At 39.9% G+C, this 16,191-nt stretch overlaps 1 protein-coding gene across 3 annotated transcripts; it reads left to right on the top strand.

Annotated features, from left to right (window-relative positions):
* Positions 1–1,642: 1,642 nt before the first annotated feature.
* Positions 1,643–15,628, top strand: mier3b (mesoderm induction early response 1, family member 3 b). Of its 3 annotated transcripts, none has more exons than XM_088993800.1 (13): positions 1,643–1,867; positions 2,426–2,450; positions 4,559–4,704; positions 5,476–5,598; positions 5,677–5,800; positions 6,734–6,807; positions 6,901–6,973; positions 7,066–7,208; positions 8,654–8,735; positions 9,506–9,600; positions 9,678–9,805; positions 9,895–10,049; positions 11,083–15,628. In XM_088993800.1, exons 1-13 carry the CDS (start codon positions 1,811–1,813, stop codon positions 11,541–11,543), a joined length of 1,686 nt encoding a protein of 561 aa, XP_088849926.1. In that variant the 5' UTR covers positions 1,643–1,810; the 3' UTR covers positions 11,544–15,628. The 3 variants fall into 3 exon arrangements, with proteins under 3 accessions (XP_088849926.1, XP_088849924.1, XP_088849925.1); XM_088993798.1 differs by having other exon boundaries at positions 1,651–2,267; XM_088993799.1 differs by having other exon boundaries at positions 1,673–1,760.
* Positions 15,629–16,191: the final 563 nt, after the last annotated feature.

Genomic DNA, 16,191 nt, shown 5'->3' with positions numbered 1-16,191 from the left:
CTGCCACTATTTGTACAAATGCAGTATTGACTCATGCAATGATGTCTCTTCATAGCTAGTTTAAAAAACTGCAAAAGGCTCATCATTGTAAACAAATACGGTGTCAGTCGAATTGTCCTCAATGACTCCACAGCTGGCCAATGTTTAAACGTATTCATGACGTCAACACGATAAACTTGTCATTTTTTTCTACCCTTGGGGGTGTACACTGTGACGTGTTGACATGACTATTCATAAGATAAACCTCAAAATGGCTTCATCTAAACAAAGCTTTACTCTGCAGCTGGTGACCCTGTGAAGAAACCCAGTGTCGAAGTCAATCGAGTATTTGTCAACATGGCCATTTACCATGATTCACCACTTGGAACATGAAAACAACAAAGAGAGGGATGTCTTCAGTCATGTCACTGCTGGTCTACGGAGAAGGGGGGCTGGGGTTGTTGCAGCGCTGGAGTCAAGTGAGGGGGAAGCTTCAGTCATGAACAACTTTGAGAGCTGTCACACAGCGCCACCGCGTGGCAAGACTCTGCACCACGCCTGAAGTTTAGTGAAGTACAGTACAGTACAACTTTATTGTCAAATATACAATACTGTACAGTTTGTGCAACATACAGCACAGTTAAATTTCTTCCTTCTCAGCCGGACAACTAAGAAAAAGAGCCTCTGTGGGTTCCCCCGCCGCCATTGAAAGAACAGTTCACATCAAATGACAAAATAATATAATCCAAACGCATGACACAGGAGTTATGCAATCTTAACCACTTTTCCTGCATACACTTTATTTGAAGCAGTTAAAGATGAAAGAGACGCAAAACAAAGCGTCCTTTATTACCAGTGGATCAAAGACGTCATGCTTAGAACGTGTACATTTCTGCTACAAGCTCCGTTTAAAAGCGACAAGAAGCTGTAGCGTCCATTAATTAAAAGGAGATTTGCTATCATCTCCTGTTCCAGGTAAGTCCTCATTAAAAAAGAACTATCAAGATGCAAATCATTCAAGATTTAAAGAGTACATTCTGTACCCACCCGTGAGGTATTTAACAACCTGACACAAAATACGGAATGTAACTGTGGTTGTTGTAAACGTGATTCGCAAATAATCTTGAAAATATAAAATACCCCAGGCATCGCCCGAAAACGGCCTTTTTCCTTATCTCCCCGTATGTATGAAATTTCGCGTACAATTTTGGCACACATTTTGAAACGGGGTATGTAGATCAGAGATAAGCAATTGAAACGAAACGATACCCAATAACACGATTGCCTTGTGTTGGCATTTGGCAATTTTTCGATCTACTGTCATTGCAACATCCAACGCAAATGATTGACGTACATCTCCAGTTGATTCATCTCCACATACCCCGACTATCGATCGCCTCGTCGTGAGGACGATTACCCGATAATTTCGCAGTGGTGTGAATTAAAATCAACGTATTTTACGAAGAGATTCGTTTTCTCGTTGAAAAATATGTATATTTCATGATATCTACGACGTCTCAAAGGATGCCCGTTAATCTGCGGTGGTTGTGAATGCCGTCACGACCTAGGCGGCCGGCGCGCTCTGTGATTGGCGGAGAGCCGTCATCCGGGTATTGCGCTACGACTGGCTCGTTAGCTAAAGGTACCAATATGGCGGAGGTAAGAGGGAAAACAGGGGAGAAGCGATTGCTCTTAAATCGATATTTTTATCATATCACGTCGCGTTTTCTCACTGTTTTGCTAGCGATTGGAGAGAATGTGCTTTTTCCCAGCAGTAGAGCGTGAGTTGTGTCAAAAATTATGTTTATTATTTCATCGGATTTGAGCCCGAATGTCTGGAGTGATCCTTCACTACAAGGCCGCTGCACCTTCGCTCTCAGCTGCTTTGGTATAGCGGCGGTGTAAATTGATACGTAAAATTTGAACATTTGCTTAGGGTGGGGGCATTTATATCCTGTGTATATTTTGTGTTGGCGAATGAAATATTACGACAGTTTAAGTCTTTTATTCGCCACCGAGTTGTCATTACCGGTAAATAAAGCCGTCAAATGTTACCCCGCGCCAAAGCAAATGTTCATGTTTACATGCATCGACATTTGAGGGTTTCTCCCATCGGTGTTCTGACGTTAGCTCGCTGTCTTACTACCGTCGTTTGCAAATGTCTCTTTCATCTCTTGATAGATATTTTTTTGACATTCTCGTGGCTTGCGGTGATCATTTATTGGAGCATTTTGTGACCGAATTTGTCGTATATGCGGCTTCTGTCGTAGTCGCCTACCGTCGTTCAGGTAACGGTAAATGCTGCTTTTTTCCTCGCTCTTTTCGGTTCACATTTAGAGACTTATTCCACGTTTTCCTCCGGCCTTAGACTTGAAATAATTGTCCTTCAAATATTTTGTGTTGCTTAGTTATACAATGCTTATTTATATTTTGTCCTCCTCCCCAGGCTTCCATTGGGAGTTCAAGTCCAGGTAAGTGTCGTATACGAAACGCCGATGAGTGATATAAAAATAAACGTCCAACTAAAACAGTGACATATTTTGGAGAGAAAAACGTTGTTCTTGTACGTTAAAAAGTCCATAGTTTTGAAATAAAATGTCTACAATTTCTAGATTATCTTTGAATGTTACGTTGAATGGGTTATTTTTCAGAGCAAGTTAGGTTTATGATGAAAGGTTTCTTAGGCTTTTAAGTTACTGTTTGTTGGTTATAGAAAGATGAAAGGTTTCTTAGGCTTTCAGGTTACTGTTTGTTGATTATAGAATAGAGTTGTGTTTTAAAGATAAAAGTCAGTACGCTTTGCACGGTACCCTTGTATAATTTCATGAAAAAAAATAGTTTGAGTTGTATAGTCACCACCAACGTTGAATGTTCTCAAGGAAGCTGTTTTATTAATTATTATTTTTTTGCTGGTCGTATATTTTCAAGAAAAAAAATAACGTGGAGAAAATTTAGAAAAAATGTCTTATGTTTACAACATAACGTTTATTTAGAATATATATTTTTCTGTTCTGCTGATTGGCCCCGGGATTTTGGGGCCAGTCAGCTAGTAAATAAATAGTAATAACAAATAACTAATCGATCATACATATAAAGGATTTACTGTATATTTTATTAAGCTATTATATTATATATAGCCAAACACCATTTCACCGTCGCCCGTTTACATTTTCAAAATTTCAATGTCCCGATTTCATTCATTTTGCTTACAACAAATATCAAATTAACGTCCAACTAAAACAGTGACATATTTTGGAGAGAAAAACGTTGTTCTTGTAGATTAAAAAGTCCATAGTTTTGAAATAAAATGTCTACAATTTCTAGATTATCTTTGAATGTTGAATGGGTTATTTTTCAGAGCAAGTTATGTTTTTGATGAAAGGTTTCTTAGGCTTTGAGGTTACTGTTTGTCGATTATAGAAAGATGAAAGGTTTTTTAGGCTTTGAGGTTACTGTTTGTTGATTATAGAAAAGGGTTGTGTTTTAAAGATAAAAGTCAGTACGCTTTTCACATACACTTGTATAATTTCATGAAAAAAAAGAGTTTGAGTTGTATAGTCACCACCAACGTTGAATGTTTTCAAGGAAGCTGTTTTATTAATTCATTTTTTGCTGGTCGTATATTTTCAAGAAATGTCTAATACACACCGTTTATTTAGAATAAAGATTTTTTTTTGCTGTTCTGCTGATTGGCCCCAGGATTTTGGGGCCAATAAGCTAGTAAATAAATAGTAAAAACAAATCACTCATCCGATCATAGATATAACGGATTTACTGTATATTGTATTAAGCTATTATATTATCGCCAAACAACATTTCACCGTCCCCCGTTTACATTTTCAAAATTTCAATGTCCCGATTTCATTCATTTTGCTTACAACAAATGACTCTACAACTTAAACGTCATAACAACAAGTAAGTTTTCCCCGCAAAATAGTGAAAACGGCTTTGTAAAAATGAACCATGGGGAGCTAACCGCCGCTGCAACTTTGCTTCGGAACAAAATGTACAGAACACCTTTGGTACTTTGATGGTAGTTTCATGGAGGGACGACGCGGTCCTGAGCAAATGGTCTCTGAAAACATGTTTGGTAAACACAAGCAAATATCGCTGGCATTTTCGGAGATGAAGTTGTTACAGTCATTTGTTTCAAGACTTATAAATTATTTTTTTTCTTCAACATGTTTACATTGTGTTACATATTAGTGATTAAATACTAATAAATGTTCATCCTTTATCATATATTGTAGTTAGAGAACATTTTTTTATGGAAATTGGTTACAATGATCTGCAGTATACAGATTTGTTATATCCCTCAAGGCACGTTGTGGTGTGTATTTTCATTCAATGATTGAAATCAAGATAATGATCAGACTCATTCATATTAAATTTGAATTTATCAGTTTTTTCTTGATTACATCACCACAGTAACATACAATAAAATTACAGATCGAGGCGTGGCTGAGATGTATTTACCACTACTTGGTTTTTTAAAACTACACCACCTTTTGTGAAATACAAGCAAATGTTTGCCAAATGATTTTAGTCCTTTTTTTTGTCCTCTACTTTCTTTACCCAGTTGGCTCTTTGTCATCCGAAGATCATGACTTTGACCCCACTGCAGAGATGTTAGTTCATGAGTACGATGACGAGAGGACCCTGGAGGAGGAGGAATCTCTAGAAGGGGGAGGCAATATCAACTCCGAAATTGCAGATTTAGAGAAGGTAAACTCATATTGTTTCATCAACGACAGATTTGGAAGGCATTAGCCAGTGAACAACCGAAATAGTTTCCTTAACTGTGTTTGACATCAAAGATGCAAGTTGAGTCTCTTGATATGTGCTGGGAAAGGATGTTTCAAGTTTTTATATGATTCCATCTTTTTTCGATGAAAAGGTTTCCTCAGCCGCAATCTGTACTTCTTTGAAGGTGTCGGATGTTTCGCTCCTCATCCGAGAAGCTTCGTCAGTGAACTAATATTGTGCTGGTCGCTCTGGCCCTATACAGATAACATCCAACTTACGACCGGGTTTCGTTCTGAGCAGCCGGTCGTAAGTCAAAATGGTCATACGTTGAAATCCATTCAAAATGTTGAATAGATTCTGTGCTAAATGAGTTGCAAACGACCTGATTCTGACGCCACTGGGGCGGACACCTTCAAAGTACAGATGACGTCTGAAGAAACCTTTTCATCGATGGACCACTCCTGTACGACTGAGAGTTTACACAGACGTATTCCATGTTTTTAAACAAATATTTGAGTGTAACACTTCCATACGTACATCATGCAGATGTTTTTGTTTTGTTTTTTTTACTTCAAGATGGCGCCGCGAAAGTGGCTGCCTTTGTAGCAGCTCCTATATTTTGTTTTTCTACTTCTTTCTTTCCTTTCCTCTTCCTTTCATAATTTTGCTGCTGTGAAATGTAAATTTTGTCCGCTGCAAGATGAACAAAGGTACATCCAATCCAATTCAAACGTATCCTCTGTTCTCCAGGAGGGTAACATGCCTCTGGAGGAGCTGCTGGCCATATATCGCTACGAAGCCTCAGCTGGTTCCAGTATAGACAGCTCCTCTGGCGACCTCACAGATGAGCTGCCCGACATGACTTTGGACAAGGTGAGCCTCACTGGCCTCACGCCGATATGTGACGTTGTCGCAAGATTTTTGGTCAACCTGACTCATTTTTTTCCTTAGGAGGAAATTGCTAAAGATTTGTTGTCTGGCGACTATGAGGAGGAGACTCAGTCGTCAGCAGATGACCTCACCCCGTCAGTTACCTCCCACGAGGCCACCGATTTCTTTCCCAGAACACTTCGATGTAAGCAACTTACACGAAATGATACTTCCTCATTTTGAATGTCTCAATGTGAGGTTTCTTTCAAGCCTCATTAATCCGTTTTATTTTTAATGGCCGAATGAGCAAATTCCATACAGTGAGCACTGCACTGAGATTTTAACCCCAAAAACCTTAGAGCTGTGAGCCAAATGTTCTAATTGCCCCCTCTAACCACCCACTCAAAAGTCTTTTAAAAAGCTGCATTTTTTTTGTTTAAAACATGATATTTTGATTATTTAAAATTCCCATAACAGCAAATTTAATGATCAAAGATGATAAATATCTCCTAACCAATTATTTGAATGTTTGACTTTAGATGTTTTGTGACATATAATGTACTTAGTCTATGAGTTTAGAAGACGCATACTTTTCACTGCAAATTTTATAATGAGCCCTTGAAAATGCAACAGTGGAATGAATTTCAAAAGAAAGGAGCCGATACGTATGTGGAATTGTCGCAGCTTAGAATTGAAGCGGATTTACGTGGGACAAGAGATCTGAGACTATCTCTTTTCGACAATGGATGCTGCAGCTTCGTGTTTGCTTTCAACATTTAGCTTGTAGTAGACGTGTACATTTCACTGTGACGCCCCTGATCCACTGGTGAAAAGGATGCTGCAACCCTCTCTTTCATCTAGAACTGCTTCATGCAACAAAGAGTGTGCAGAAAGTGCTTAGGATTGAATTACTGTCTGTCTTTGTGTTGTCACATTATTTGTTATTTCATTTTTTTATTCTTCTGACTTCAAGATGGCGCCGCCAGAATGGCTGCCTTTCCAGCAGCTTCTGTATTTTGTTTTTCTACTTATTCTTTTTCTTCCCTCTTCCTTTCATCACTTGCTACTGCGAAATGTAAATTTCTCCAGTATGAGACTAATAAAGGCTAATCTAATCAAATTGTATTTGTCCCTTCAGCCAACGCTGTCTCTGACGGGGATAAAGATTCTGAGTGTGATGATGATGGTCCAGGTCCAGAAGATTCCAGAAAGGTACCTAATATCATCTCAGCTCTAAATATTGAAATAAAATGAGGACTTCATTAATAGTATTTTCAATGTGTTTTTTTTTTTACGTCTAAAAAGGAAATAATGGTGGGCGCCGAGTACCAAGCGGAAGTTCCTTTCTTCATCTCCCACTACACGGAAGACGAGAAAGGTAAAGGTTATTTTAAATAATACATTCTTTTGTCTTTGGTGCACAAACTGTTGACCTAATGCTAGCTACGCCTTTTTTTTTTTTTTCTCCAGTGTACGAAGATGAAGATGAGCTAATGTGGCGTCCGGGTACGCTGCCAGAAAACAAAGTCAGGAGCTTCCTGACCGACGTCCTCTCACGGACGACGGACGAGAAGACGACGCATGACAAACTACATGTTCGAGACAATGAACAAGTCAGTATCTCCGCAGTGGTGGTTTCTCTTAGTGGAAAGAAAGTATCAATATTTGGTTTGGGAATAACACAATATCCTTTTTATCTCCTATACGTCTCTACTTGGTTTGTTACAATAGCAGCTTGCACTAGGGGTGGGAGGGTTTATTGCAGGCAAGGGAGGCGTCAAAGCATTGAAATAAACAATGTTCCAAAAAAAAAAGTCAGATTCGTCATTTTGAACAAAAATATTGAGAAATAGCAAAATGAGACGGAAGGAACCATCAGATATTGTGCATTGAGTTGATTGGAACGTCGACATCGTCAACAATAGGGCTGAACGATGAATTCATTACATTTGCAATGTAATCGTGTGTTGACAAAAGGCGGATGCAGTTATCGCATAGGCTACGGTTTGATGGGTCATTACTATATTTGTATTGTACTGTAGGGGGAGAAGGGGGTACGGGGGGGGGCTGAGGTACTTGTTTTCGGTCATTTACTGCTTCACGGGACGTTGAAGCGAGGATCTATAACAGGGGTCGGGAACCTATGGCTCTTTTGATGATTGCATCTGGCTCGCCGCTAAAACTAAATACATATTCTCGCTTTTTCGCTGTTCATTTCCTGTTTGGGCTGCAGTTGGCGGAAAGCACAATTTTGATTGGATGATACTGGCCGTTCATTTGAAACAGGTAAAAGCCCGTTTTAAATAAGCCTGACGAGTAAAAAAATGACAAGTATCGGATAGTACTTCAGGTTGGAATTGACCAAAAAATTTGCCTTTGTGGAGAGAAAAGGTTCTGATACTAATTTGCAATGAAACAATACCATCGATGAAACAGTCGATTGTCATTGGCACTTTGACAAGCCTCATGCTAACGTTAGCATCAATATATTTCTGCAAGAGACAGCCGAAAGCAAGTGTGGAAGCTAATGACCCGTGTGGAGCGCGCTAGCAGTAACTAGCTCCAAAACTTGAAGTTAAAATATACATTTGTGGAAAACTCCGGTGTATTGACCCTGGGAAGTTGCTTTTATTCCGATCGTTTGGCTGCATTTTTACCAATCACGAGGAACGGTAAACCAAGTTGTGGTATTATCACAAAGTTATTTTAAATAATACATTCTGACATTTTGTTGAAAAGTGGCCACGCGTGCGTGTTTGCGTGCGTTCCTGTGTGTCACTCTCACTGAAAAACATCTCTAAATATTTTATTTTTGTGGCTCTCGTCGTCAAATAGTTTCCCGACCCCTGATCTATAACATGCTCTTTTTCGCCATCGCAACTTAAAAATAAAACAGGTTCTCCCTCATCATGTATGTGTTTTGAGTAGAAGGAATCTGGTTTGTTTTACATCGATTTTACCAACTCTACTTTTTACCCATTTTACAGTTTTTCTGCATGTATGCTCAACTGTTATTGAAAAGGCCTTTTGTCAACATCCTCTCTTTTTCATCACGCAGGCTTTGTTTGAGCTTGTCAAGTGCAACTACAACACCCACGAGGCGCTTGAGCAATACTGTAGCCACCTAAAATCCTCGAAAGGTAAGACAAGTGAACAGGGTCGTGCATCACAACAATAAAAAGTTAAATGCCAATACATCAAGTGACAATTGTGACCCCAGGTTGCAAATAGTTGGAAAATATCTTACTTTTCCATTTGAGCTATCATATTCAACCAGAAATGTCTGTGTCATAAGACGCCAATGCAAAAAAATAATAAAAAGTAGGACTTTTCCAAAGATATATATTTTTACTTCAAGTACTGGATTGGATTTACCTTTATTAGTCTTGCAGTGGAGAAATGTACATTTCACAGCAGCACAGTTATGAAAGCAAGGTGAAAGGAAAGAAAGAAGTAGAAAAACAAAAAGCAGGAGATGCTGTAAAGGCAGCCACTCTCGCGGCGCCATCTTGAAGTCAAAAGAACAAAAATAATAATTTTTTTAATAAAACAACACAAAGACACAGAGTCACTCATTCTAAGCACTTTCTGTACCTTCTTTGTTACATGAAGCAGTTCTAGATGAAAGAGGAAAGGATCAAAGCGTCTTTTTCACCAGTGGATCACTGGCGTCATGGTGGAATGTGCATGTCCGTTACAAGCTGAATGTTGAAAGCAAACACGAAGCTGTAACATCCATTTTTTTAGGTGTTCTGTCAACATTTTTTTGTTCAATCTGGGTCATAAAGTGCATCATCTAGTTATTGGTCGACACCCAAAATCAATCAAAGTGGACTCACAACATCCCAGCTCTAAACCTTTTTTTCTGCTCATCGATGTAAAAATGTTGTTTTGAAATTGGTACTTCCAGAAAAATCTCCCCCGTGGTCTGAAGACGAGTGCAAGAACTTTGAACACGCTTTGCAGATGTATGATAAGAACTTTCACCTCATTCAGAAACACAAAGTGAGTTTTACTCTGGTGACGCAAAAACAAAATGGAGCATATGGGGCGGTTGTTGAATGGCTTCATTTCCACAACAGGTGACAACACGGACCGTAGCCGAATGTGTAGCGTTTTACTACATGTGGAAGAAGTCGGAGCGTTTTGACTTTTTTGTGCAGCAGAATCGCTTTGGGAAGAAAAAATACAGCAGCTATCCCGGTGTCACGTGAGTAGACATCCACGGCTGATTGTGCTCCCCCCCCAAAAAAAGATGGACGCTCAAATGGAATGACAACCTTTGCGTTTGGTACCCAGAGACCTCATGGACAGGCTCGTTGACGAAGCGGAAGGTTTGGCCGTGGACAGTTCGGCGTCCTTGTGCTCGGGAGGTGGCGGTAGCGCACGGGTGGAAAGCGCAACGGATCAACAGCTCAGCCTGCTCAACTCCATCACCGCCAGTGACCTTACAGGTCAGTCGTCCAATCACGCGTCAGCGCCCGTTTACGTCCAACAAGCTTTAACAATCTTGACTGGATTTGATTTATTTTTTGGATTGTCCTTCATTAGTCTTGCAATGGAAAAATTTACTTCACAGCAGCAAAGTTATGAAAGGAAGATAAAAGGAAAGAAAGAAGTAGAAAAACAAAAAGTAGCAGCAGCGCCATCTTGAAATCAAAAGAACAAAAAAAAATTAAATAACAAATATGACAACACAAAGACATAGACAATCTTAAGCACTTTCTGCACCCTCTTTGTTGCATGAAGCAGTTGTAGATGAGAGGATCAAAGCGTCCTTTTCACCAGTGGATCAGGGACATCATGGTGAAATGTGCACGTTTACTACAATCTAAATGTTGAAAGCAAATCCAAAGCTCCAGCATCCATTGACGAAAAGAGCTTGTGTCACATCTCCTGACCCCACGCACTGTTAATCCGCTTCAATTCCAAGCCGCGACAGTTCCACATACGGCAGCTCCTTTCTTCTCAAATACATTCCACTCTTGCATTTTCGGGGACGCGTTATAAAATTTCCCACGTAATACATTCCACTCTTGCATTTTCAAGGACTCATGATAAAATTTCCCACGTAATCCGCTTCAATTCCAAGCCGCGACAGTTCCACATACTTTCTTCTCACCGCGGGCTCTTCAAGCCATCCATCCATCTGCAGACTTTCCAAAAGCACTGACCTTTCCGTTAAACAAGTGCAAAAAAGCACAATCATCCCAGAGCTGTGATGACGATCAAAAACAGTGCTGGCATATTTGTGCTGCTGAAAAGGTGCAACCACTCAGCAGTCTCCTCCTTGATGAATGAATACCATGGCCAAAAATGCTGAAAAACAATCTGTACCCGTTCCACATGACGCGCAACAAAGTGACAAATGATAACACCTAAATAACAACATGAGAGCACTTGCTGATGGCTGCCTCCTCGGGCGCCATCTTGGATTTGTGTGTTGTTTTTTTTTTTTTTTTGTAACCATCATCTTTTTCCTCTCAGCTCTGAGCAACAGCGTGGCGACGGTGTGCAGCCCAGGTGAGGTGACGTGCTTAGACTCCTACACTTTCCCCCCACTGGAGAGCCTCCACCGCACCTCCCTCCCCCACGACGAGTCGCTGGGCTTCCCGTCGGGCGGCTCGGACGCCGACTGCCTCAACATGCTGGACGCCGGCTTCTACCATTCCGAGCTGGGCCAGCTGAGCGGCGTGTGCGTGGCCAAAGACTGCGAGCGGCCCTCCAAGAGACTCAAACTGGCACTGCCGCCGGACGCCTTCATGGGCGACGTGTCGGTGGGTAACTTGGCCGTGGACTTTGAAGCGCGGCGGACCGCGCCGCACCACCACCGGATAACCGGCGCCAAAATGGCCGTTTCGGTCACGGACTTCGGCGAGCCTAACGGCTTTTTGAGCGGGCACGGGCGCCATCACGCGCAACACGCCACGGCGCTTCAGTCCGACTGATCTTCCTTTTTTTGGGGGGCGTGTACAGAAGACTGACCTCATGTTATATATATATATATATATATATATATCATGCTAAATATATATATATGTGTGTGTGTGTGCGTGTGCGCAAATGTACATATGTTTATGTGTGTACAGAACTATCCTTTTTTTGTGTAATATGACATCAGTGATGTCTCTCATATAGAACTAAAATCTTGATTTCTCAAGAGTTTATAATAGCCATTTTTTTGTTTGTTTATCACCATGGTAACGTCCATGTATAGCGTCGTCAACTGTGCCCTGCCATTTTGTTTTTCGCTGCCAAAATGATTTTGTTTTTAGAAGGTGCTTATTTAAAAAGTGGTACTTATTATTATTATTTTTTGTTGAAATCAGTGTTTGGTTTACAGGTACGTCACAGTAGGCATGTTTTTGCCCACTTTTCTTTTTGGTTTGTACTTATTTACGCGCGCCCCTTACGGCTAATTGGCACTACAGCGAGGCTAATTGGATTTGCGTTTTATTTTATGCTTTTCCACAACCACATTGAGATCACAAGTCATAGGAAATAGTGACAGCGAAGTGTTGAAAAATTGATTTTAGTAGACTAAAAAATATATATACAAGGTCACATCCGACTTACGACCAGCTCAACTTACGACCACGACCTCCAGACCCTATTTTTAATATTTTGACGCTACGCCTAGCATCGCAACAAGCTAGCGGGCAGTTTGAAATGACCATTTTGACTTTTGAACGTTTGGTCGGAACGGAAGTCGGTCGTAAGCGTACAACAATTTTGGCCAGGTCTCTATTCCACATTTTGAATGTATTTCGGAACGGAACTCTGTCGTAAGTCAGATGTTACCTGTATATTCATAATGTCTTTTGAAGTGAAGGCAATTTGTGAAATTCGGATTGATTTACTGCCATAAATGAATGGAACGAATCCATTTGGCAAGTGCACTGTGTGATCTTCAAATAATATGAAAAAAAATGTAAACTAGCATGCTAAAATCCCCTCGAGTTCTGAGAAAATTGGTTTTAGTAGACAATATATATATACTGGTAACATCCGACTTACGACCAGCTCGACTTACGACCTCCAGACCCTATTTTTAAAAATTTTAATGCTACGCCTACAACAATTTTGGCCAGCCAGCATCTCACTCTTGCACAGCAATCGACCGTGTGGTCGCACCAGGGGGGGGGGGGGGGGGGGGGTTGCGAATCATTTAGCCTCGGAGTCTCTATTCAACATTTTGAATGTATTTTGACTAACGACCATTTTGACTTGCGAACGTTTGGTCGGAACGGAACTCTGTCGTAAGTCGGATGTTAACTGTATATAATGAAATGCCATTCATAATTTTTTGAACTTCCTCACCATTTGTGAGCCTTGTTAATATCCAACAGTCAGCAATTATTTTTTTGGGCTGCCATTTTCTTTTTTTCATTTTGAACGTTTGAATTGACGAAATGGAGCACTTGTTAAAACCCAGTTGATGCTCCTTGTTTTCACTGCCTTAATTGTGGTCATCACATGGTTCTGTCACGCACTTGCGATGCTTAAAATACGGTTGCCGTTCACCTTTTGTGTCCATTTTGGCTAAAATTACTCGTTATTTAGTACATTTTGTTTTGATTGTTTAACTGGATGGATTATATTCATGAATTGAAAAAAAAAATCTTCAACCAAAACTCAATTCTGATTGAAGTTGGACATGAACTTTGCTTTTTACTTTGCCGAAATGGACAACAACGGTGAACTAAAACCTCATCTTAATCACCACGCGCTCACATGTTTAACATTTCAATTTGTTCAATTTTAGCCGGAGCGCACTCTCACCGCCATTTTTGTTGACCCAAATAGCCCTTGCTCATGTTTTAGAAAAATTGTCATAAAAAAAAAAAACAATCTTGTTTAAACAACATGTTTTTTTTGTTTCTTAATGGAGTGTTTTTGTATGAATTGCAATGTCGGCGCCAAGCCCCAAATGACTGTCCATCACGTTGAAAACGACATAATTGGTCATCGTTGCTCCTTTTACACTTGGATCAATTATTGATTGCGCTGACACTTTTACTTTATTTTCTATGTTTTATCTTACATATGTATTTTTTTTGAGGGGGGGGGGTCTTTTCCAAGATTTTCAGTATTAGCTTTGTTGCCCGCACTGCTTTGTTTGTGTGTTTTGAATGTTGACCATGTAGCAGGAACGTACCATTTTTAGCACTGCGGGGGTCTTCACGTATCTATGCATTGCGCCACGTGAATGGTTCATTTCAGGGGCTGTACAGGACACTCGGTGCGCGTTTGCAGTTAGTCTCACACACACACACACACACACACATTCCTGTTTCAACGGTTTTGTGAGGTCTAGATTACTCCCGATAAGGAGTGAGGACCACCGTTGCTGATAAGTTTAGAGAAGAACTAGTGTTACATTTGAACACTTAATGTCACCCCATTTCCCACTTCAACTTCTTTAATTAAAAACAGAAATAAAAATTGGTCTTGAAACTGAAATAACAGCAGGAGTGAGGTCTCTGAATGGGTACATTCAAAGTCCTCACCTCTGTAGTGGATTTGGTTAAAAAAATCATTTAACTTTTTGTGGTATGAACTTTTTCCTCTCATTAACCACACACACACATAAACACACCCACTGAGGCAAAAGTATGTGTGTGTGTGTGTATCCAAGTGAAATGAAAATACAAGCCAAAAAATCATTTTGGGTGAATTTGTGAAGACCTCTGAAAATTGAACAGATGCCCGTAGAAACCCGTAGAATTACAAATTCGTGAGGACCGGCCAAAAGGTCCTCACCCAACTATGTAAGGTATAAAATTTTAGTGGTCCTCACAAGACTGGTCATACGTACATACACACATGCGCGCACGTGAGGAAACTCATTAGTGCTCAACGGTATCATTGATGTAAATAAGAATTAGCAAGTAGCCTTTAAGTCCAAAGACCTGACCTCTTAATTGTCAATTTGTGTGCATACAAAGGTTATTATTATTATTATGATATGTTTGTTTTGAAATGGCCATCCGTTGTAGATATGTACAGAATTTTAAGACATTTTTTTCCCGAGATAGAGATTAATTTAGGAGTTTTTTACCTTTTTCATTTTCTCTTACTGTACAATGGAACTTCCAATGTGGGACGCGATTCCTGAAAATGTCAAAATCGCAGTCTTTTATTTTTTTTGCCCCCCACCCCCCCACTCTGTCTCCACTCCTAACCCCATTTGGCTCTTCGAAATGTCATTTTACGAAGACAAAAAAATAAGAATCTGACATACGCACGAAGATGACGTCTTGCAATTAATGGAGGCCATCATTTTCTTTTTACTCGCAGAATTTTGAACATTCAAAATGTGCTTTTAGGGCATTGACCATTGATTCCACTGTATTATGTCACCCCCCCCACCCCAGTCTGTAAAATACCTCACAGATCACTCGATTCGTTAGCATAAAAGGGGGCGAGCAACTTGATCTTCCTGTATTTGTCTCGATGGCATGGCTGCTGCTCTTTGGGAGATGACATTTAGTATTTTTATTTTTTTTAATGCAGTAGGTGGTGGGTAGCGGTGCTGTGCTATTTATTATTTCACTCTGTGGTTTGTACACACTTGTCAGAATGTAAAAGGCCATTTTAAAAGTGGTAGTTTTTTTATTTTATTTTTTTTCCCCACCACCCTGTGAACTCTGGAAAAATGTGATATTTTATTAGTGTGCGAGTGTGTGTTTGTGTGTGCAAGCGGCACGAAGCAAATTTTAATTTTATATTTGTATTTTTGTTATGTCATTTTACAGAAAAAAAAGAATGGAAAAACAACCAATAACCTTTGTGAATAAAACACCCCGCAGAAAAAAATATATCTATCCAGAATTCTAGACAATCAAAAAGGCATCGTTATGAGAAATGTTACAGAAGTTATCTTTATTGTTTATAAGAATTGTACATAGACATTCAGGTTTTTTTTGTCTTGTTTGCTCTCATGACTCATTTTGTTAAAACTTTTTTTTTATTTTCCGTTGTACTTTAATACCTTGTGTACAGATCCAGAAATAAAGCTCTGGAAAAATGATTATGCAGACTTGCTTTATTTTAACATGAAAGCAAAGTTGATGTTTTTTTTCCCATTCATTCCCAATTTTGTTCGGTTTTGTTTTTTTATGCTTGGGTGCTGATAAATCACTGGCTAAGGCCTCTGGCAATGTTGGTCTTTTCCACCAGGGGGCAGCACTTGCCTTTTTTCCATGTTAGCACTTTGTTCCCGCTTCAGCGCTGTTAAAGCGCGATATAAACCAATACAGGTCACATTTGACTTACGACCGAGTTCCGTTCCGACCAAACGAGCGTAAATCGAAATGCATTCAAAATATTGAACAGAGACTCGCAGGCTAAATTCCAGGACCCAAAAAAAATGAGTTTCCTCCCCTCTGGTGCCATCACACGGTTGATTGCTGTGCGAGAGTGAGATGCTGGATGGCTGGCATAAATAAATAAATAAATACATACATACATACATACATACATAGATTATCTAAAAGTACCTAACACTGTAGTGAATGTTTATGTAGTCCTAAAACTCATTCTTTGGGTGATGGAATTCAAGTGTCAATGACAAAAACCCTGGCATTGGAGTGG

This window comes from Hippocampus bargibanti, linkage group LG04 (genome assembly GCF_051943395.1).
Source record: "Hippocampus bargibanti isolate YZ-2025 linkage group LG04, ASM5194339v1, whole genome shotgun sequence".
Classification (NCBI taxonomy): domain Eukaryota; kingdom Metazoa; phylum Chordata; class Actinopteri; order Syngnathiformes; family Syngnathidae; genus Hippocampus; species Hippocampus bargibanti.
This window is presented reverse-complemented; position numbering and strand designations above follow the sequence as displayed.

Bases quoted from the DNA above. Each gene is read 5' to 3' on its own strand.
- mier3b (XM_088993800.1), top strand. From the start codon at position 1,811: ATGTCTGGAGTGATCCTTCACTACAAGGCCGCTGCACCTTCGCTCTCA. The intron at 5,599-5,676 runs GTGAGCCTCACT...TTTTTTCCTTAG, and splicing joins CCGACATGACTTTGGACAAG to GAGGAAATTGCTAAAGATTT. The intron at 8,736-9,505 runs GTAAGACAAGTG...TGGTACTTCCAG, and splicing joins CCACCTAAAATCCTCGAAAG to AAAAATCTCCCCCGTGGTCT.